Here is a 24,470-nt window from a genome sequence, read left to right as displayed (position 1 = left end):
CTGCGCCTCTGCCTGTGTGTTGTTTTCTTTTTCGTATGACTTGCAGTTTTTCTTAAAATCACCTAAAAGCGCAGAAAATTTTGGTCAAACCCACCATAGTCTCCCAGTTTAAAACTCTTCATTTTTTTGCTGAAGATGAGGGTGATTTTAAAACTGTTATTTCTCTGTGAATTCACACCCGTTTTCCACAAATTTAAATGTGGGAGCTCCTGAAAGCGTCCCTACGCTCACAAACCAGAAATGTTATCTTTATCAACCGTTCTTGAAATATGACAATTTTAAAATAGGTTGCTGAATATTTTCTCACTTAGTGCACATTAAATTCAAGTTCAGTATCACCACACTTATTTGGCCACTTTTGTGATTTTACTGCCTTCTATGGTAAAACAAAACAAAAAACAACACTGGTTTGGTGTAAATAACACAACACGACAATTAATGCAATTTACAGTTTTAAATTTTAATCAGTATAGTCAAGTAAGTGTTGGGAAGGAAGGCCCTGTCATGCTGCAGTGCTCATGGCACTGCAGTGGATAGAGGGGAAACAAAGGTCACAACATTCCTTAACATTTGTTATGATTCTGTTTCAGTTCAAACAAGCCTGAAATAATCAAATTGTTCAAAATACTACTAAGTTCGTTCAAGACTCATTCACCAAGGTAAGTTAGGTTCTTATGGCTGCCGGCACCTGTGGGAGTGAAAGAAGTAACAGTCTATAATAAAATCAAAATCAGGTACTTCCAATTTAAACATCACATTCAGAATTATTTGGAAAACATCCAAAAGGTTTATGTGAGCGCTGCTAAGTTGAGGAACCTGTAGTACAGGCAAAAAAAAAAATCCACAATTACATTGTGATTGAGGAAGAGATAGATAAACTGTGTCAGACAGCTGGATAACTGTTGTATTTTAAATTGCATATCTTTCACTTTGGGTTTAACATTTAACATAGCTACAATGTGCATTTATCGCACATAAGTGATCTATTGGTTCCTAGACGGAGCTTGTTTCTGCGGAAATATGCAGTGTAACACACAGCACGCAGGCGCAGCAAATCTAGTTGCGACGTGGATGTAGTGGCCTGTAGTTTATCAGCGGTCATTAGAAAGATAGTTGCGTTTTGTTTTCTTCTGTAGGGGATGAAACAGTAATAATACTTGTTAAATGTTGAAATATCGGAAAGCTTTTTTGTGATAATATCAAACCATAGTGGAAAACAGTCGGAGTCTTGGCATGGCACTCGTTTGTTTTGCTAGCACGCTAGCTTAGCGTCACTGACTTACGTTGCTACTTATTGTTAATGAACTATATTTATCTACGTGTGCACGGGATAACATTGCTTCACACGACTGTACACTCGAACCTGCTGCGTGTTACGATTTTAAAATTATATCTACCTCGCTAAGGTAACGGCTAAACCGCGTCTAAGTAATGTGAGTGCAGTATTGTAGAAACACAGAATGGACAGAGACTTGTTGAGGCAGTCTCTTTTGTATCATGGAGAGTCCTTGTTCAACACACTCAAATGTGAGCAAACGGAAAACCCAGACTTCCAAGCTGTGTTGCCTGACTTGTGCAAGGTCACGAGTGAAAGGTAAGCGAGAAAGTTGTGATTCTCTCTGTTTTATTGCTCCAACATAATATGTTGGAGGATTTCTGCTATGGCTGTAGCAGAAATCCTCCAAAATCCCCATCGTCTCGTACAGTAATGCTGCAGATGCTACAGTTCCTATGTAGTTTTGTATGGAAATGTGTATCCATTCATTCTGTAATTCAGTGTAAGTCAAAATAATTATACCAAGTACTTCTAGAAATAATACTGAGCTCTTGAAGTAACACCATTATCACCCATGTTAAAATACAGTGGCCGAGCAAAGTCAGCTACTGACTTTTCACAGGAGGCAGATTTTATTCCCAATAAGATAATTTGTGCTCTCATCATCCTCATCTTCCTCACATATACTTCACACACGAGTATAAAAAAATTCAATTAAGATGGAGCGAGAGATAATGCGACTCTAATTACTGTTATTTAATTGAAAAAGTTTTGGGAATCAAACCCACACCTTCCAGTTGAAAGACGACTCGCTCCACCACTGAGCTACTGTCACTCTGAAAATAAATAAAATACTAAAAAATAATAATATTAGGTATATATTTATAACTTTCGTTGTGAGTTTTAATATTCCTCAGAATAAGGAATGTATGTTTTAATGAATATGGTAAATGGATTTATAGCTCTGTCAAAGCCCGCTCAGACTCCTCAAAACACTGTACTGAATCAAGTGTGTGCTGAATCTCATCATCGTTTTTATGTTGAAAATAAAATACTTTCTTTTTTTTTAGTTCTTTTGGGAAGCTTGTGCCTGCTCAATATATGAAACTACTTTTTTTTTTCCAACAAAGTAATCAATAATTATTGTTGTGCAGTAATTAAACCTTTTCATTTTCATTGCCAGATTACCTTTGCCAATAAGAATAAAAAAGAAAAATATAGTAAAGTAAAAGTATGCTTACATTTTCTGTTGGTGTAGGGCATGTATCAAGAAATTAGTTATTAGTGTTTGATGGTGATAGAGATCTGGAGTCAGGGTTTAAAAAAAAAAAAAAAGATTAACTTTGCAAGAAGGGGAGTGTTTCACTGCATGAAACTAAGCAGCCTTGGCAAAGGTTTTTTGCTCTCTGCTCTCTAGTTTTGTAGAAGCACAAGGTTACCAGGATGGAATAAAAGCAGCTGTTGAAAGTTTCTCCTGCTTTGTTTGTAGCAGGGGTGAAGAGCCATGCAACCCCCTTGTGGAACAGTTCATTGCTAGGAAGGCAGACATCCTGTTCTGTCCAACGTGGAAGACAGCCACTCTTCAGCGGGAGGAGCATGATGAGGAGGAGGAAGAGGCTGCAGGTCGGTGCTCTTTTGGCAAAATGTGTCGGGCTCCGTTTTCAGGAAGCAGTCATATTTTAAATGTGCAACACAGTGAACAACAATAAAGTGGTTTTGTCCTGTTCTCTCATGGGCAGTACCTGAGTAGTTGGCCAAAGGTAATCCAGTGTTAGAAGACATTACTTTGCTGAGGTGCTGATTAAATCATTATTGTGTCATTGCTTTCCCTAGAGCCCTATGCCATCATGCCACCACTCGAGTTATTCATGGAGGTGTCGTATCAAGAGAGAAGATCCATGATGTACCGGGACTTGGAGAGAGGAGATGTGGTGGTGGGGAGGATCAACAACATAAGAGAATATGGCTTCTTTCTCACTCTGCTGTGCATGGCAGGAGGATTGAAGAGAGACATAGAAGACCTAGACTTGTCGGTAAGTCAGCAGGCTAATCTAACCGTATGTGGGCCACCCATGACAAATCTCATCACATAACAAAAATAACAGTTGGTGTCTCTCCAAGTACAGGTGTGGACACACCTGTACTTGGAGATGATACCAACTCTGAACAGAACTGGAATGACTGCTACTGATGTTTGTTTTTCTTTGTCTTGTGACAACAAAGTTATGAATGACAAGATAGGCATGCTTTGATCCAACCTAAAAATGTTGCAATGAAACCTACGTGACTCATCTAATATAGTCCATATGTGAAACCTCCTGCTCCCCAAATAGGTCCTGTATTGATTAATAAAGATGATTTATAAAGCATATTTTCCTTTCTGCTTTCAGGCTCTATGTCACATTAAAGAAATACCCTCCACTGGCAGCCATGATGATCCTCTGTCCTACTACCAGATTGGGGACTTCATCAGAGGTCAGTATCAGCTGGGTGTAGTGTAGACATGGTCTGGTGTCAAACAAACACATAAAGATCAAGTTATTACAGAATCTTATTTATCAGCAAGATGAAGCACATCTTAAGTAGTATTGAGTTTTGTCACTTAAGCAACCAAAAGTTTCCATCAATCAACTTCATAAGTATCTCAGACCTTAAAAGGCTCAAAATGACACATAAAACATTCTCTGGACTTTCACATATGATGAACTTATTGGGAGATGGTCAGGTTTTGTCTATTTTGTCATATCTAAAACAAATCCCCAACACTCTTGCATTTTCTGGTTTTTGGTTCTCTAGCTGGAGTGAAAGACATCGACCGCTACCAGGAGAAAATCACAGTGTCCCTCCTCCAGTCCTCCCTTTCTCCAGGCTTGGAGCACATCAAACTGGGAGTCCTTACCAAGGAGGAGCTGCCTATACATTACAAGTAACAACATAACTGTATATCATGATCTCATTAATGAACACTGAATCTTTCAGATGGGCTTCATTAGTTGCCAATCAGGAAGCAAATGTGAGTAACAGTGTCTCTGTTTCAGCCTGTCCTGACTAAAATGCTGTAAATTACTGGCTTAACCAGGACAGCATTTATGCATTTTGAACCAGAATCTGGACACAGGCAGGCACACACTCTGTAAAATCATGGCTGCCAGTACCTGAAGATTGTTGAGTTCTTGAGGAAAATCAGCACATAGTAAGATGCTGACTCATACTTACTACGTTATACAATCATTTCACTTTATTTAAAAAAATATTGAATTCATATCATGATGGAATTCAAATGCATCATAGCAACCTTCTTGTTCTCTAAAATCTAGTTTATTTAGAATTGATTTGCATTATTGCTCACTAACGCTTGTTAAATTCCAGTTCGGTGAGATTCTTGTCGCTTCCACTGAAGTAAAACAAACAGACATAAATCACTATAACCATTGTCCTTTATCCACCTCCTGTGTGTGTTCTATGAGTCGTATCATGTTTGTTCAGTCTGACTGATCCGAAGATAATGCCAATAATGTTTGGCAATAATGCCTAATGTTTTTCCCTCTCAGCCGTGGCATCCGTGCAGCCAATGACTCCAATCAGACGTATGAGCGGATACTAAGGACCTGTCATGGCTACCACAACCCCTGTGTAGTGGACTACCTGCTGGAGAAGGTGCAAATTAGTGACATCCACCCACCGTCCATGATGAGAGGACTACAGAGGTAAACATGTTAACTGGCAGAACCTTCAAACAGAAAATACTACTAACAGAAGAGTTTGTGGTTCAATGGTTCAATGCAGAGGTCAAATTCACTGTCTCTAAAAAAAAAACAGACTAATTCTAATTTGCGTTCAGTTTGCGTTTTAGGCTTTCTGATTGAATCCAGACTATTGGTTGACATGTGTCTTAAGTTAACTCTTTGGTTTGTGTGTCCCACTTCATTGATGAGAACAAAGGAGTGAATTGGCATGCCAAGCAGGTTCTTCATCATAAAAACTCCTTCAGCAACTGTTCAATTGAAAATTGTTACTAGTGCTGGGCACGTTAACGGCGTCAACGGTTAACGTTAATGCACGACACATTTCCATGACGACTGAACGGTGACATCATGTTTTACCTGCCACAGCACCGGAGTCCAGGCACTGTTTACCAGTTAGCTGCGACGTTATCGCGCCTAGAGTCCAACTGGAGCGGTCTGTTTATTAAACGAAAAGAGCATCGTTACAAGTAACCAGCGTACCTGTGTACTGCGTATGTGTGCCTCTGTTTTTAAACTTTACCGTTACTTTAGAGACTAATTTTTCACGCAAACATGATGTCACACCGGTTTTTCCGGTCAGTCGTCATGGAAACGCGGCATGCGTTAATATGCGTTACCGCTGACGACATTAACGCCGTTAATGTGCCCAGCACTAATTGTAACCCAAGGTCACCAATGTGGTTTTCAGCCTCTTGCAACACCTTTTGGTTTGCAGACAAAAAAAAACATTTGAGGACAAAAACTTATTTATGTTAATGTATGTTGTGTTACTATAATTCATACTTGTGTCTTTTCTCCACAGTAAACTGTTCAAGGAGGAGGATTTTGCTTCTTCAATTAGGAAAAAACAGTCTGCATCCTGGGCCTTGAAGTGGTGAGGCTAAACCTTTCTTATGTTTCGTTTCCTCCCTCTTCGCTGCTTTTGTCCTGACATGTCCAATGTGAACGCCAACTTGTCCCTTTGTCTTCTTTTGTCAGCGTACGTGCAGGTGTGGACCACTTCAAACACGGTCGACACGTGGAAGCCATGAATGAATACAACAAAGCGTTGGAAATTGACGCCAACAATGTGGAAGCACTGGTGGCACGGGGAGCTCTGTGAGTTGAGTTTTGTAGTTGAATGTAAATAATATACGGCTGTGTTCTTATATTTTATAAAGTCGTATATACATTTGTTTTGCTGAATGTTTAAAACAAATTGAAGGTAAATATGGACAATATAAGAATACGTTACATTTTGAGTAGTTCTTCTTGTTCAACGTGAAGAGATGTAGAGATTTTATTTGCCTTAGATTTGACAAATTTCTGTGTGATTAAAATGTTCACCTGGGATTAGTAAGGCCATTGAATAATTTTGTATACAAAATTTGTATTTGAATATTCTTTCTTCTCACTGACTGGTTTCATTGTTTGCTCAGGTATGCTAACAAAGGCAGCCTCCTGAAAGCTATAACCAACTTTGAACAGGCTCTAGAAAGCTCTCCAGATCACCGCAACGCCAAGAAGTACCTCTGCCAGACACTGGTGGAGAGAGGGAAACAGTAAGCAGCTTCTTTTGTGCATTGACACCACTTGCATTTCGGAGGGGGATGGCAGGAATTCAGTAGGGAAATAAAATAAAATAAGATTGATGTGGACAGCGGTTTTTCCCTGACAAAGGGTTTTTTCATTAAAAAAAAAAAAAAAAAAGTGTTTACAGTCTGATCATCATTTCTCTTCCTGTTGGTACCTCCCCATTCAAATATGTTGTTATTTAGTACATGGCTGAATCCAAAATGGTTTGGACTGTTTTCAGAGGGAGCTTATGCAAGTGGGTCAATTAAGTGACAGAATAGGACAGAAATGCTGTTTTGGAACAGATGGCTGAGATCGACCGGTCTGATTTGTTTAAAAAAACGCATCACTGGAAGTGGCAACATAAATAAAATAATTATTTTTTGGTTGTTGTTAAATAAAATATGTTATAGTTCTATGATTTGTTTCCTATAGGCTTGAAGAACAGGAGAAGCTTGTGACAGCGGAGGGATTGTACAGGAGAGCTTTGTCTCTCGATGACTCGAATCCTGAGGCACAAGATGCCCTGCACAAGATCACAGACACTATACAGGTGAGTGGGCCACAATACACACACACACACCAATGGTTTGGGGAAGTTGGCGTGTTTGCACATTTCAATGTAGTGTCGTGTATGACTTCAGGAAAACAATAAATAAAACAGTTGAAGCTCAAACGCATCACTCCGTGTTTTTGTTGTCGCTTTTTGGATGATTCACAGATTGGCGTGTTAATTGTGAACAACTAAGCTGCTGCTTGTTGCTTTAACAGCGGTTTAAATTTGCATGGATGGACAAAAGTGTTTGGCCACACCTGTTTAGTACCACCAATAGGGTTCAGGAGTTTCAGCAGGCTTTGGTCTTGGCCCCCTAACTCCAATGAAGGACAATCGTAACGCCTCAGCATACCAACAGTTTAGAGAAGGCCTTTTTCTATTCCAACATGACTGTGCCCCAATGCACAACCTAACAGAAATACTTCAAAATCCAGAAGTGTGGAAGCTGTTAAAGCTGCAAAAGGAGGGCCAATTTAATATTAAAGTACTGTATATGTAATTCAATATGTCATTTCAATCCCTGTTGGTTTAAATGTCAGGCGTCTGTCAATGCTTTTGTCTGTACTGTGAGCATTTTTGATGTTAGTTATGTAAGTTTATTTTGATGGTACATGAACTTAAAACGTGTGGTTTAAGGACAGTGCCACAAAAATAACTACAACATTCTACTCTATGGCATATGAAATTGTTAAAAGCAGTTTGGTTGATTTTGATCCTTTCTGATACAAAGGAAAGAGCACTGATCTTGCTGACTCGGGTCAAAGCTGAACACTAAATATTCTGTTTCTGAAGTTATTTCCCCACCATCTGTAGCTATTTTTGAATGGTTTTCTCTTTATAACTAGTGAAAACTGTGTGTTGAATCAAGTCTAAGTGTTTACATAATGCCTTTTCACATCACTGAAAGCATGTCTTCTTTGCTTTACTTTGAGCAACATTGTCTTACTCCGTGTAATATGTTAATATGGTGGTTTGTAATACTGATCAAGTGTTTTGGTGTGTGTTTGTCTGCAATCCTGGGACTCTGCCCCTTGACCTTCCGACTGCCACTGCCTTGTCACCTGTCCTGTGGGGGCGTTAAAACAAAACAAAACAAAACAAAACAAAAAAACTGCACGATGACAATGACGACGACTCAACTCCTGGACACTGGGTGTGTGCTGCCATGTCGCTGGTCCGTCACGGTAACGTTGAAAACCATCTGAAATTGTGTGTGTTTTGTCTGCCTGCACCTCTGTCCGTCCATCCATCTGCTTGTCCTCCAACGACCTCGCTCTTGTATCGCACCACTTTCTTTATGGTAATAATGTGACTGTATATTCCTTCATCATTCTTCTTTCCCCTGGTATTTAACTATAACGGTCTCTTTTTAAAAAAAATTAATTCCTCTGCACTCTTCTTTCTGCTCTTGCTCCCACTACACGAACAAATGACTTGAATAACTGAATGAATGACATTTCCGGCGGGTCTTGGTTGCATGTGTGTCTTAAATGTCTCTTGTGGACTCCTGCGTGCCATTGTCATGCCTTTGCATTGCCTTGTTCGGCAACCGTGAAGAAATCGATTCGCCTCCGGGAAGAAGCGCTAGCTAAGGAGCAGACGAAACCTAAGAGCGGCCAAACCAGCGCCGACAAATTGCGTAAGATCTTAAAAGAAGAGAAGAGGTGAGTTGGTTCCGATCTTCTGCAGGAAAGGCAGGTGTGTACACTGGTCAGCCACAACATTAAAACAGGGACCTGGTTTTAATGTCATGGTTTATCAGTGTATTTCTTTGCCCTGTTTATTCTGAAACATTATTTATGAGACTTAAAGGGGCTAAATGTAAGAAAAATGTCCGCCTGTTGCTGAAAATAGGTCCAATTCAGTCTCCAACATTTTGAATTGGGTTTGCAGGAGCTGTTCAAAATGCTAAAGGTCGCTGTTGTTCATATTTTACATTTATCCCCTTTAATACTTACTGTGGTTGTGCTAAAATGTCAGCAGCCATTTGGTCAGAGTGAATTTTAGCAGTGGTTGTCTCCCTTCCTCAGGATGAAGAAAAAACGCAAGAGGTCTACCTCTTCCCTGTCATCGTCTTCCACCTCTTCCAGGAACTCCTCTGCTTCTTCGTCCTCCTCATCCTCCCGGAGGAGATCCAAAAAGAAGAAGAAGAAGCATCGGAGGTCCGAGCGTGGAAGTAAACGCCGGAGCAGGATCTCCTCAAGGGACAGCAGAAGAAGTGAGGAGGGTAAGAATGAGAAAGATGGGAGGAGGGAGAAAGAGGAGGATGAGGTGGAGTGGTATCCAGCGCCTCCCAACACCTCTGCGACCTTCCTCAACCAGAAGGGAGGCCCGGGGTTTCGAGTGGATGAGGAGGAGGAGGAGGAGGAGGTGGAGGAGAAGGAGTGTGATGAAAGAAGGATCTGTCATTTGTATTCTCTGTCGGCAGCCTCAGATAACGACGATTCAGACTCGTCACGTAGAGAAAGAAAGAGAAGGGAGAGCAGGGCAAAGAGGAGGAAAAGCAGCCAGAGTCGAAGCCCAGAGAAAGAGGGTAGACGCAGTAGGAGTAAAGGGAGGAAGGATAAAAACAGGGAAAGAGGGAAGGAAGAGAACAGGAGGACCAGCGACTCCAAAAGGAGAAGCAGCTTGGACGAGGACAGAAAGCGAAAAGCATCTTGTTCGTCGGCCGACTCAGAGTTCTCACGGAGATCGAGTTTCCAGTCTGAATATTCCGGAAACGGTGGTTCTGCCTCCAAACACCTGGAGAAGAGGGAGCGACACGAGTCGTCAAAGAGGAACTCCTTTGACGGTGGTAGGTATAAGACGGAAGACACCAATAGAGAGGAGAGCAGTAAGGGAAGAGTGGAGGAAGAGGGCAGCGGGTCAGCTGGGAGAATCAGAACAACGTCAGAAAGTGCCAAAAAAGAACTTCCTCCTAATCTGCTCAGTATTTTCAACCAGATTGCCCAGTTTCAGAAGGAGAAAGGAGCCGGGCCGAGAAAATAAAATGATCAAGAAATCCCACAACATGCCAAATTACATGGGTTTTGGAAAAAGCGACTTCCAAATTGACGCTTGTACATTTAATTCATCGCCTGATATTCAAACAACTAAACAGAACAACCCAGTGTGCTGCTGCTGACTGAATGAAAAGGTCTGATTTAAGTTACCTTAGAGTTCAAATAAGTTTTTTTTTTTTTTTTTTTTTGAAATGTCTCTATTTGTTGTGGTGGATTTTGAGGCCTGTGGCGTTTCAAGGAAATAATACAAAATAACTCTCGAATGTGATAACACATGATTATCCTTAATGGTGGCTCTGAATGTAATTCACAAACCTTGTATCAATGGCTATGGATGTTAGATTTTAGACGATAATGGTGACATCACCTGTGGTCGTTTCAATTGTGTTTTCTTATACGTGTGTGTCGTGTCAGTTGCTACAGGCTTTAACATCTGTATCTTTGTTCACCTTGAGCTTTTTCTGTTAAAGGTTATAAATATGATGTTCCCCGTGTGCTTGGACAGCCATGCCTCCCTGTGTTGCCTACACCAGTCTATAGGTGTTGAAGGTCACATGATGGCAGCTTTTAAGGGGACAGTTGAGGGGGTTTTTTTAAGTCGGCAGTTCCTTGAGGTATTGACACGTTATCAACAGTGACCTTGGAGAGTGCACTGCAGGTTTTTGCCATCTACCAATCATTGCAGTCAGTAGAGTCTCAGCTGCCGAGCAACCACGGGTTGCCAGTTACGTCAGAAAACGTAACCTAAAAGACCTCGGTATTTTGAATTTGAATGTAGTAACGGTTTTTGGCCACATTCTTACATATGGCGCCTTTAATAAAGGTAGGCTACATTTTCTGTTCAGCTGTTTTGATATGCCAGTTTGAGTAGGTTTTAAATGTGAATATTTTCTGATTGCTGATTCTGATTGCTTCATATAACAAAGAAATCAAATTTTGGTTTGTGGAAAAAGACGAGACATCATCATGTCCAGGTAGCGATCGACATTTTTCATAATTCTTTGACATTTTACAGACCAAATAATTATTAGTAAGGCATACAGGAGTTGGTAATCTGCTGTGAAATTCAGATTATAGTGACAAAACCTTGCCGAATGAAGCATCAGTGGACCAGTATCTCTTAAAAATGTTAATAAACTTAAAATCTCAACTCTCCAGCTCATGTACAAACAGATTAAGAGTCTCTCTTTACACTCCGTGGACTGAAAACACGCCTGGACGCTGAATGTTCACATCTCATATTTATAACCTTTAAGAAGATACTGCCTTCTGCTCATTTGTGCTTTCTCGCTCTGTGACGTGTTAAATCTTAGTGCCACCACACCCTTTTTCCCTGCTTCAAATAGATGTATTACAAATGTCCCTGATGTCCTCTTGTCATGAAAGGTTCTCGATCAATAAAACATTTAAAGTGTCATTAGTGTCATGTTGTTGATGCGTAGTGTCGTGAGGCTACTATGTTTTACATTTACTGGGACAGAATTGTGAACGTGTTATTGAGAGTACTTTGATTAAATACTGTCCACTAATGTAAAAGGACTGATTTTTTTTCCCCCATCAAAATCAGACATTGAATTTTAGAAGCCATCAAATGTCAAGCATTTTTTGTATCATTGCCTTTAATTTTAAAATAAATTCCTTGTGAAATATTAAAAAAATAATCTCTGCAAGATGCATCACATGGATTATCCTGGTGCCATTCCTCATCCATTAGTTGTTGAATTTGTCTCGTGTTTGACATGTTATTCATTCTTGCATACTGAATATGTGGGTTTAAACATTTAGGTATATACCAATTCGGACTTTAATCTCAGAATTACAACTTTAATCTCAGAATTATGACTTTTCTCTCTCAGAATGATTACCCTTTATGACTTTAATCCCAGAATTGTGATTTTTTTTTTCCTGAGATTTCCAACTTTCTGACTTTAATCTCTGAATTCAGACTTTTTTTTCTCAGAACCTCAGAAGTATGACTTTAATCTCAGAATTACAACTTTAATATCAGAATGATGATGTTTTTCTCTCAGAATGATTACCTTTTTCCCAGAATCATGACTAATCCTAGAAATCCTGTTGTTTTATTTATTTTTTTACTTTTTTTAAAACACATTATTTTACATGTGTCCCTAATACTCTTCCAATACTCTTCCCATGTGAGTGAAAAGGTTAGTCTCCAAATAAATTATACCAATTCAATGGCTTGTTCGCTTAAATATCAAATTAGTCAAATCACATGATTGACAGTTACTCATATGATGAAGACTAGTGCAAAGCCAGCATCGCAATGAGGAAGAAAAGCAGTTTTAATGAGTTTGAGCATGGCTTTGAAGTTGGAGACAAATAGTTTTAGTTGCTGCATAATCACGACTGTACATGTGAAACTTTTCCTCCAGATATGGTTGTTATTATTATTATTATTATTATTATTATGTAACATTCATCCATTTTGTCCATGAGCAAGGACTGAGAAACCTCACCTTCTTTTCTTCTGTTCAGTCAGTGTGATCTGAGTGAGTCAGAGCTGAGCTATCCCAAATACTGCTCAGACTATAGTACAGTAGACTGGACTAGACCTGCAGCGCTGTAGTTTTCCACTAGGGGGCAGTAGAACACTGTCTGAAGGCATGGGCATGTGAGTTTTTAGAAAAAGAGGGAAGAATTCTGTGGTTGTGTGTGCTCCTTCATCCATGCTGCTGCAGCCTGTATATGTTTGAATCATTTTACAAAGACTTAACATCATTCATATATATGTATACTGTATATAATGAGATATGAGTTCAAACAAATGTCATTTAGTTGCACGTAATCAAGGGATTCAATGTATCTAAGTACTCATTCATTTAATTTAGTAATTTAATTTAAGTGGCTTTTTGGAAAATGAAATTCAACTAAACTCATGAAATTTAAAATTGGATAAAACCACACAAATTGGGGATTTTAGTAGACGTTGCATCGTTTGTGATTTATGCGATTGGCACTAGCTCCACACAATTAATATATTAAAAAATGTCAGAAATTGTAATTAATTGTGATTAAAAGTTCAACCCACCTCATTGCTCTCTTCCAAGTATGTTGGAAAAGCTATGTGGCCTTTAGTTGGCACCAAAAGTTTGTCCATTGTGGGCTACTGTTAAAACATTGTGATTGTACACTTTCAAAAATATAATTAATTAAAATGTTTATCTTCAGTTTCTGCCAAATTAAAAATAATAATGTTACCTAAATGTTACAAAATGACACATTAAATACCGTTAACTACAAGATGAAGAAAAAGTAGACTTGACTTGAATGCAGTTGCTAACAGTGAACACTGGGTGTCACTGTTGGCCAGTGTGGAGCCTTTGTCTGCGCATGCTCATTGGGATGTAAACGCTTGAAATGGCAGTCGAAGCTGTAAAGGCAGCAGCAGGACCATGGATGTATACACTGACACAGATTTAGCAATGAAATCAAGCAAAACGGAAATGAAGAGCATCGTTAAACAAAAACTGAAGGATAGGTGGCAAAAACAATGGGAGGAGAAGAGAATGTTATCCATATATGTTTTGCTAACAGTTTGATCCACTCTCCATACCAGATGGTGGCGGTAATGCACCAAGTCGTTGTTTATCAGTCGCCATAAAAACGTCCAAAAAGAAGAAGAAGATGTAAACACTTGCTAGGCCGCTGTGTTTCTGTGCTCCGTAGACAGTTGTGTGTGTACACGTATCACGGCTGCTTCATGGGTTGACCCGGGGCAGTCAATGGGAACAGGCTAAAACAGTCAGCGCTGGCTAGCGTTCAACTGGAATCCTAGCTAAGGCTAAGCTAGGCTAGACTATCTCCTGTCGTACAGCAAATGTCCTCGGCTAAAGTAACTGTAGGAACAGCCTGTTTTTCTTCATAACAGTGGGATCATTCTTTCGGTGCATGGGAAGCAGGCGACATTTGCTGTGGCTCGGTGAAACATTTCAAGGTAAAAGGTGTTTTTTTGTGTGTTGTTTCTCTATCCGGGGCTTCGTCTAATCACTGAAATGAACTCTTAACTTATATGGAACGACTCTTACTCTGCAACTGTCCGTGTCTGAAGTTTAGTATTTAACATTATTATCATTCTAACACACGTTTGGAGGCAATATTAGCTTAATTCACAACTTGTCAGTGTTGTTTGTTGTTTTTAATGTCGCTGTTAATTAGTTTGCAAACGACTCTGGTTATGTCCTGGAAGACAAAACCCCAGTACTGTAAATGTTTTCCTGCATCATCATCATCGTCATCATCGATCCTAAGTGTTTAAATGGGGGAAATAGTTTGCAGCCAAGCAAATGACACCATGTTTAAAACATGTATATGATACGCGGCTGTATGAATTTGGAAGAGAGACAATAGAATGTATATAAATGAAAGATCACTATAAATAATGACCAAGACAACAAACTCATAGAATCATTACTGTACAGAAAACATGCGCCAATACAATGTCTTCGTATGCTAAATCAATCACAAACAATGATAATTCAGGGTATAAACCGAGTAAATACTAAAATGCTGAGTAAATCCAGCCCAGGGTCACATTTCATAACAATCCAAAGAAGTAAATCAGTAATAATAAGACTGATCTATGACAAAAACTAAAGAATATTATAATGTGATTAAAAGGCTAGTATGTTTTGAAAAATGTACAAGGTTAACAATGTGAACATATGCTTATAAAATTGTTAAATGTTGAGATACCATATCCAAATATAGCCTTTATTTGTCCCTTGTGCATTTAAACTTGTTGATTTCCTCTTTAGAGCTCTGTGTTAGACATACACCGATGCCTTTAAAGTTGGCTGGATCTCCATTTCGCCTCACATAACCACAGAGCCATAAAAGGAGCAGGGCACTTCTCCTGTGTCCAGCTAAACGCACTCACTGCTACTCCTACTCCTGTTTATTGCTTGTAGACTGAAATGTCAGGGATAGTCATGAGAATGTACTGTGCAACCCAAAACAAAGAGTTTAAACCGCTTGGCAGTAGTAAATGTCTGTGTTCAAACCAAAGGCTTTTTTTTTTTTGAAACACAAATGACCTCCAGGGTGCAATAGCAACGCAGCTCTGTGAATAGAAATACAGAGGAAGATAAACCCAACACGGCTTAATCCCGCTGCGGGAGCCTCTCTTCCTCCTCTTACTACTCCTAGATAGAGACTGGTGTGTAAGTTGTTGGCCTGTGATGTTGTGGAAAATAACTTTCTTGAATCATGATTCAAACTCACTGCATGTTGATTCCAGGGCCTGTGTTTCCCATAATGTTGATATTAGAATTTACTTTTTGAAAACAACATACTCCTGTAACCTAGTTTAGAATAGAAATCCTGACAGAAGCAAACATGTGCAGTAACTGTACTGTAAAGTTTCGGATTATTTTTTATTGCTGAATCCTGACCTGAGCTGACCTCTGGTAATTGATGACTAAATTGATGTGCATCCTCCTGCACTACTCCTCAGATCAGCACAACATTTTCATGCGTATATCATATGATTACTCCTCAGAAGCAGCGACAACAACAACAAAAACAACATCAACAACAACTCTAGGCCTGTGTTCAACCAGTGGCAGTACAGCCATGTGGAACACAGCCTGTATTTTTTTACTGACAGCATGGTCATGGCTTCAGGCTGCACCAACTCTTATTTTATTTTATTGTGCCAGCATTTGTTAAATTTTGCAACATTTGTGTTTACTTTGAAAAATAAAGCTTTCCATTGTTATGGCTGATAACTTCTTTTGAATTCACTATTTACCTTCATTACTGGAAACACAGTCGCAGTGGCAAATAAAAATTATATGTAATATAAATGTGCACCAAGTCTTTCACATAATGCGAAAAGTCAGCAACCACTTGTGTGACACAAAGTTGGCTGTGTACTTGTGTGTGATGGCCGAAATAGTAATAGATTGTGTTATTTGTGGGTGGGATTGTAGTTAAAACTCTTTCACTCTGAGAAATGACTGTTAGGAACCCCCCCCCCCCCCCTTTTAATTAAGCCATGTATTTATCGTTACTAAAGCTTTTAGGATAATTTATTAGAAATAGTTAAGTACTGATACTGATGATAAATGATCATTTATAGCTTCGTTTCGTTTGTTAAATGAGGTGTGACATTAGTTTCCTGGTTGGTTATGGACATGGGTTCCTTTAATGTACACCAAACACAACCCTTCACTTTTTTTGGCATCTGCCAACAAAGAAAACAGTAAGTTGTAGAGTGGGTTTTGGGTGCCAGCTTTTATTTGAGGTTTCAGACTTTTGGACAGCACTATCTGTGAGAGTAGAAGTGGCCATGTCGGAGGATACACTTGTCAGTACTTGTTGAAGTTATAACAGAGCAGATGTTGAGGCCCAAGGGCATGACTGTATAGTCACATCAATGCTTTAAGTTAAATTAAATGGTGCACAATAAGGGGGGGGGGAATGCAAATGCATTCCCTGGATTTGCTGTTAAACAGAAATGACCACGTTGTTCTTTCTTGTACCATTCCAAATCATGAACATGCAATTACTTAAACAATATTATGTTCATGTGTTGGTTGTAGTTACTGCATTATAAAGAAGAAGAACAGAATAATCTGGCAGACATATACGTTTTCTTTTTCATTTTCTTTTCAGCTGAGATTTAAAAATATCGTTTATTTACACATCAATGACCTGACCATGATCTCCCTGCAAAAGCAAATCTATATATAATGTGTTGTTTACCACTTTATATCAAAGATAAATAGCCTTTTATGACTGGAAACTGGTTGGAAACTTGGATTTGATGAAGTGAAGCAAACCTATCAAACAAGGCAGCAGTGTAGTGGAGACTCCTGTGTCTCCATGATCTAGAATGCTGTATTTTCACTTCAAGTGTTCCCACTATTAATGTAAACTCAACACTTTTGAACACCAATCACATTCTTGTGATTTTTGTGCAGGGTTTGTTAAATATTTGTAGATGCAGAACAAAGTGTAGCCTCCAGCTAAGCCATTGGTTGTACATTTTTGGGCATTGAGAGCTTCCCTCTGTGTGTGAAGTGGAATACCCTTCTTCCTCAGCGTGAGTGTGTTGTTCGAAGTCAGGGCCATGTTTTATTTCCCTCACACAGCTCATGGCTAACAGTGTGTTTCCCTGACGATGGCCAAACTCTCTCTCTTTTCTGCCGTCTGTTCTGATTCACTTCTTTAAAAAATACCATGTAAACTTTTTTGTTTTTCCCAGTGGATGATTTGTGAAGGTGTTTTTTTGCTTACTCTATTGTACATCAGACTGGGTATTTTGAATTATGAGGAGAAAGGAAATGCTTCTCTGTACTTTCTTGGGTCTGTTTCAGTTCCTCAACTGCCTTGAGGTCGTTTCTCCTAGGCTTTTTCCTCTGTGTGGATTTCAGTCGCTATGCAATATCTGCTTCTCAGGGCCCCTTGGAGTCTTCTGGCAAACAATAGCAGACACAATCTCTGTATCCAGGATTTATTACTTTACTTGCGTTGGCTTGGCCACCTGGACATGGGCATCTATCTGTGCATGCTTTTCTTCTGTCCTGAGATGATAGAGTTGTTTTTTGATTTTGCTTTCTGAACATCTAGGTTGTCTTTTTGTTCCGCTTAAAATGAAATTACCAAAGAATTATCATTGGGCGTGAAACATTCCTGTCACAATTATCCTGACCAAAATAATTGTAATAATTGATTTGTGATACTACTGAGATGGTTATAAAACAATGATTTAAAATAATGTTTTTTAGATACTTAAACAGAAATGAGCAGGGCCTCCTGTCCATTTTGTGTGTACCCATATGTTTTCAGCTGTATTTGGGCGTATTTGCGATGTTTATTGGGATTTTAGTTAACCTTTAACATTAAAAATTAATGTTAAATAAGATAATTGTAAATTAAAAGGTTGCTGTATGACTGGAAAGATGCAGGCTCCATTTTTTCGTGGCTCTTCTAAATTAATCTCTACGACTGTACGTGTTTCCAAGTTTCTAACATGAAATATAAATTATTTTCTCCATTTACATTTATCCCAATTATGGAAATTCACCATGAACAATCTATTGTGAGTGGTTTTTTTTATCATGATGCTAGATAATACTGTATATTGTTCCATCCCTGGATTATAAGTTTTTTTTAAAACGTCTAAAAATAATGAATACGATTGAATTATCACAAAAACAAGGAAACGACCAGGCCTGAATTCACTTGGTTTCACATGGTGTTCAGACTACGTTTATCTTTTTTTTTCTGCATGGTATCCCACATTGGGAATCTTGGGAATCTCACATTGGGAAAGTCTTTGAAGAAACCTGCTTCTCCTACATTCATCTTTGTTATCACAGGGAAAGCTAGTCTGACTCAGTCCAGATTAGTCAGTGTCATTTGTTGGTACTCTGTAATTGAATGGATTGATGGTATGTGCCACGTTGCTGGCTGTTATAAGGTGCGAAATGTGCTGACTAACACCTAAATGAGTAAGAGTTTGCTCTGCTCACCTTAGATCAGGGGTCACCAACCTTTTTGAGACAGAGAGCTACCTGAAGGGTAAAGAATAATATGGAGGGCTACCACATTAACATTTTTTTTTTGTTTACCATTTAAATGATTAATATTATGCATTCAACTGCATACACATTCATTCCAGTGCTTACTCCTAACGATTATCAGTTTTTATAAACAATATCAAAGATATTTTACTGAGCGATCATACGGATACATGCAAGTGAGGTGAAGTGAAGTGAGTCCGCGGGCACCGTATTGGCTGCCTGCGGGCTACCAGGTGCCCGCGGGCACCACGTTGGTGACCCCTGCCTTAGATAGTCTTGTTCTGTGGAGAATAAGTGCAGGTGTGGATCCTGTCATTTGTGTTAATGACAGTCTGAGTGCATAAATATAACCTGTGTGTGTTATCAGGTTTAGTTGCTGGGTGTTGTTGAACTAGAGAAAGCACTTGGAGAGCACAAACTTCCACCAAGGCCACTCCTTAATCCAGACCCATGTAAAGATCACCACCAAAATGTAATAATGTCTTCCGTTGACCGTAACCTAAATCCCCAGAAAATGTATTTAAAACCCTTAACTTTTTTGAGTAATTCTGCTCACAAGCAAACAAACAAACCAACAGACATACATTTCTTCCAGGTATATTTACATCTTGATCTGAAACGCAACATACACGATAGAAAGTATTGGAACTTGTGACACGCAGGTGTGTCCTATTACATTGTTTATTCAAACAATAAATAGCACCGAATGTCTACGCTCAGTTTCAGATTGGCTAGGATAGGATTTGCATGTGCAGACTGCGTTTAGAAGTGAAGCCAACATGAACAAGCAATTGTGAATTTGAGAGAAGATGGGGAAATCAATCAGAGCCATTGCACAAACATATATAGGTGATGTCATTGCTTTAAATATTTTACCTCAGAATTGCCAACTACAATTCACTGGTTTTGTCAACATTCCCTCAAGAGCAAACATTTATATTTATAGGGCTGCAACAATTGTTTGTTAATTTATTCATTGGTTTGATTGTATTCGTACTTCCTGCTGGAAACTTGGAGGAAGGGGGGGTGGAATGGCACGATCTTTTGTGGAGCACTTTGACCCTTCTTGAAACTACGATTGTCATATGACTGCAGCCATGTGTCATTAAGGGCTCAAAGGTTCAGAACACTGCAATTGATTAATGAACGTGTTACTCACAGTTAAGTTTGCCAGATTATGATGAATCTTTTTGGCAATCATTTTTTTTATTTACAGTATTTAGAACATGCATAACCAATGTGTGTGATGTATATTGGTACAAGTTTGGATGCAAATGTGTTTATATTGGAAATATAAACTACCCTTTATCATAATAATAATAATAATATTTGAGAAGAGAAATAGGTGTAAATAAAAATAAGAAATGAAAAAACTACACTCTGACGGCTCTTAACTGAATTTAAAGTTGGGAAATGTCCACTAAATTGAGTAGACCAGTCCGTTCATGTGACTGTGTTCAGGACCTCCAGTGGACACGTCCTCAGCATCTCTGGCCGGCAGAGAATGTTTAATACCTGAATTTGAAAAACTTGGCAAATGTTGTTATTCAGTTCAATTAAATTATTATTGTTCTAAATTATTTGCTTGAAAGTAAAGTTTCTATCAGTGAGTATGTATTCTCCGTCTTCCGCAGGTGGCGACAGACAAGGTTGCTGGTAAGCTGAGTTCTACTCTCTCATGGGTAAAGAACTCGGTGTCCTACACAGTCAGTCAGATGGCTAACCAGGTAGCCACACCCACGTCCCTGCCGTCCACCACCACCTCCTCGTCTACATCTTTGTCCACGTCTTTGTCCTCACCCGCCCTGTCACCGTGCTCGCCGGGGAAGCTCAGTCCCGATGATGTGGAACTGCTCGCCAAGCTGGAGGAACAGAACCGGTAAGCAGAGATTGATGTTGGCAGAGCATGGACGTCATTCTCAGGCGGGTTTCATGTCGGGATGGGCAATATATCGATATTATAGCTATATCATGACAATGGAGCCAAGCTATGAATGAATGAATGAATGAATTATTTGTTTATTTCGGGCATGACAGTTAATCAACATCTGCACACATCAACATTTAAATTCATACACATGACCGAAAGGGAAAGCGGGAGTCTAGTCCCGCCTCCATTACCGCAGAATAATTCTTTCTTTCTTTTTTCTTTTCTTTTTCTTTTTTCCTTAACTTTTGACAGTATTGACGTAACAAGCAGCAGTAGCTATCATCTTAGATTTTGGATATCGTCATATCATGATAAGGTGCCTGTGATGACTTCATGGTTTAAACAGCTACTGCATTGATATTCATCATATTTATTATATCGAATACATTTGTGAAATACACAAACTAATTATATATTAAATACATATATATTTATTCAAAAATACACAGAATTGTCAAAATAATGTAAAAGTCACTTAATAACACTTCTATCATGTTAAGCCTAAATTAAGCCTATTGTGTTTTTCATTGTTTCGAAAACACACACAAATATCCTTCATTTAACATAAAAAGCGAACGAAATAAACCATGTCTTACTGAAATGAAGAAAACATTAAAGCCCTGATGATTCATTGGTATATTGCCCACAGCTGAGCTGACATAGCTCCAGTTTGCCATGTGACATCTGTTGTGTGTGTGATGTGGGGGGATTGAAAACATCTCAAGCAGATTCCCATGCGGTGAACAGAAGTCAAATAGTTAATCTGTCCTTTGACCTCTGCCTCCACCCTAACACATAGAGCCACTACTGGACCTTTTCACGTGGAACATTTCTCTGTTTCCTTTCAACACGTTGCTTCTGACAGACAATGCGGTCTCTTTCTCTCTTTCTTTTTTTTTACAGCAACTAGCAACCTGCTAATATTTAGCCAGCAAACACAAGTCTTCTCATGTTGTCCTAAAGGCATGTAGAAGTCAGGTGGAACAAGAGTGAGGAGGACTTTGTGTGGTGCACCGTGTTTGCTCACAGTGTTTGTGTTTTTCGGTGAGGCCTTTGTACCGTGCAGATCAGATAAAGTGGAACAGCAGTCAGTGGTGTCGTACAGATTAGGAATTCCTTCATTCCTTTTGTTGCTGTCTGCAAATCAGACATGACGCTGACTCGTTAATTTTAACAAACTGTGAAGAGGCTGTGACATGAGGAGTTCGTCATGAGTTCATCTTGGTAAGGTTTATAGCGCACTTATAGTACGACTGGTTCTGCAGCTTTAGTGAGCTGCTTAACAAAGTCATGTAGCTGTAGCACTTATGTAACACTTAATGTTATAATAATACACTTCTTCTTGTTTGGCTGTTTGTTGTATTTAGGGCTGAAAATATCTAATTGCAATTTTTATGATTTTTGACTTGAGATTGTGATTTGAATTGTGAGATTATATCCACATTTGCTGCAACAGGAGTATGAAAATTCTAAAGTTAATTTAAACAGGGGGAAACTAAATGACCTCTGCTGTTGGATGCAGGGGAAAATATATATATACAGTATATTAGTATTGGTATCGTTTATCGGTCAAAGCACAGATGATCGGCATAAAGTCCAATATCGTCAGGGCTCTTTGCAAATATGCAAATATTCACATTTCCTCTCATTTTCACTGTTTCACTGATATTTACTTTAATAAATGCAGAAGTTACAATGTGCTGCTTTAAATTCAGTGTCAAAATAAAATGTGTCAAATGTTAAAACGAACAACCAACGGGATTGTATTTTACAAAAAAGTCTTCCTGAGGCTTAACATGAGATAACATAAACAACTGAATAAATAAACAAACACAGAACTCCTCACAGTTGAGCAGCACTGGTAAAACAGCTGTCAGCCTTTATCTTAACTCAAACTGTTGATTGTTATAGATTTTACTTGGAATGCTTCCCCACAGTTTTTAAATGATCAGATGATTCAAAACACTCACTCAGATACTTGTGAGTGTGCTTCAAGTAAAGTAAACATCCAAATGGAAAGTAAACGTATCCATTTGTCCCGCTCCATTTTTGCAATAGGTGCTGCCTTCTCTCCGTTGTGTCTGTTAACTCGTTCTGTATTATTTGCGCATATTCTTCGAGTTTATATTAAATTTAAATATGCAAGTAGATGTCAAATATACTTGCACTGTCTCAAATTTTGCCCTGAATATAGTGCATTTTTAATTTCTTCCAATAATCCCAATTTCCATCTGTATTTTGCATGTTGTTGTTGTCCTTCAGCCTAGGAGTGATTTATTTACACAGCTTAAAGTTCAGGTTCAAGGGCAACACAGCAGAGGGATTGCACGTGACGGGTAAACGTAATGCCTCAAACATATCAGTCAGTCGCTGCGAATTTAAATGAAAATTTAAAGCCGATTCCCCCTTAACCAGTGTTTTAAATCCATGTCAGAGTTGAGTATAAGTGCAGACGCTCTCTTTCAGGCTGCTCTCTCCAGCCATTTTCTCTCCATTTCACTCCCTCCCACACAACCCAAATCTGGCTGTAACCCTAGCCATTCTTGGAGCGACCTCAGTGACGTTACCAGTTCCAGCGCGGAGGCCCCGGTCATTTTTCCGAGATCAGGTGTCTGAGCCTTTGTGTTTCTGTCTTGAGTCGCTCTTTGCTGCACAGGTTGGAAGACACTGCTGCTTTTATTTCTCCCAGCACTGATCCATGATCAGGTTATTCTGTCAAGATTAGATTCTGTGTGCAAGATCAACCTGCTGAGAATCACAGATTGTGCTTTTGTGATTCCCATTAAATCACTGTCGATGTTGACTGTGGATGTAAACAACCCATGAAGTAGACTGAATTAGTCAGAAAATATTTCACCCACCTCCACTGGATAGGTTTTTTTTCATGGTCACTTGAGAAGCCAGCATAATTTAAATAACTGCCAACTCCTCTATGTTACAAGTGTGTGTTTTATGTTTGTTTTTAAATCATGTTAATATTGTCTTTTTTATCAATAAGTATTATTTTGAATGTTATGTTTTGGGCTAAATGTATCTCCATGCTCAAGTTCCGGATCAAATTCTAATCTGATAAGGTCAGGAATCTTTTATAAACACAGGTCATGTGACCAGGATGAGTGTTAGTGCTGCACATGTCTTCTGGAACATTATGTTTTTGAAATGTTTGGTTATTGCTGAGTTATTCAAAGGAGGTAATTAGGGCTGGGCGATATGGCATCAAATCAATATCACGATATATTGAGCAGCTCACCTCGATAACGATAAATGAACGATAAGTTTGAAGTTTCCAAATGACGTCATGGCCTAATTTGCATAATTGACCATTTGCCTGATATAAGTGTCAGAGTGTCTTAAAGGGACATGAACATACAGGTAGCCAGCCTAACTTCACACACAGCCAAAATCAACTTTTATTTTGTTTTCTGTTTTTATTTATTTTTTAATTATCGAATGTATCGATGACGGCAAAATGACGTCGATTATCAGCGTAAATTTCGATAACGATACATTTTCGATAGATCGCCCAGCCCTAGAGGTAATAGACTGTTTCAATATTGGTTGAAGTTCAAGGCTGTGATATTGATATCAGCCAAGGACTTGAGTATTTAAGCAATAAAACAAGGGAGGATTCCATTATTAAAATGGCTTTGCAGTGTAATTTTTTGTTTTATAAAGAAGATATTAAACATCAATCAAAATCTTCCTCTTGCACGATATTGCTTTACGTATAGTATCCTGATAAATCATGTTACATGGTATCGTCACCCCTGAATTAGTATGTTTTATGTGTCGCAATGATCTAACCAATATTCAGGCGTAGAATTTGAGTATGTCATGAGTTGGATGTGTTTGGG

The 24,470-nt window shown here is 38.9% G+C and overlaps 1 protein-coding gene across 2 annotated transcripts; it reads left to right on the top strand.

The window, feature by feature from the left end:
* Nucleotides 1–1,082: 1,082 nt before the first annotated feature.
* ttc14 (tetratricopeptide repeat domain 14) lies at nt 1,083–11,532 on the top strand. 2 transcript variants are annotated; one of them, XM_083888065.1, is made up of 12 exons: nt 1,083–1,594; nt 2,769–2,899; nt 3,110–3,309; nt 3,667–3,751; nt 4,073–4,202; nt 4,828–4,983; nt 5,825–5,896; nt 6,001–6,120; nt 6,441–6,563; nt 7,012–7,129; nt 8,690–8,796; nt 9,163–11,532. In XM_083888065.1, exons 1-12 carry the CDS (start codon nt 1,461–1,463, stop codon nt 10,118–10,120), a joined length of 2,334 nt encoding a protein of 777 aa, XP_083744191.1. In that variant the 5' UTR covers nt 1,083–1,460; the 3' UTR covers nt 10,121–11,532. The 2 variants fall into 2 exon arrangements, with proteins under 2 accessions (XP_083744191.1, XP_083744190.1); XM_083888064.1 differs by having other exon boundaries at nt 2,766–2,899.
* Nucleotides 11,533–24,470: the final 12,938 nt, after the last annotated feature.

This window comes from Microchirus variegatus (assembly GCF_963457635.1).
Source record: "Microchirus variegatus genome assembly, chromosome: 4".
NCBI classification, from domain to species: Eukaryota; Metazoa; Chordata; class Actinopteri; order Pleuronectiformes; family Soleidae; genus Microchirus; species Microchirus variegatus.
Note: the sequence above shows the minus strand (reverse complement) of the source record. Positions and strands in the feature narration are given on the sequence as shown.

Excerpts from the sequence above, each read along its gene's own strand:
- ttc14 (XM_083888064.1), top strand. The coding sequence starts at position 1,461 with ATGGACAGAGACTTGTTGAGGCAGTCTCTTTTGTATCATGGAGAGTCC. Across the intron at positions 3,752-4,072 it reads GATTGGGGACTTCATCAGAG|CTGGAGTGAAAGACATCGAC; the intron begins GTCAGTATCAGC and ends TTGGTTCTCTAG. Across the intron at positions 7,130-8,689 it reads AGATCACAGACACTATACAG|AAATCGATTCGCCTCCGGGA; the intron begins GTGAGTGGGCCA and ends GCAACCGTGAAG.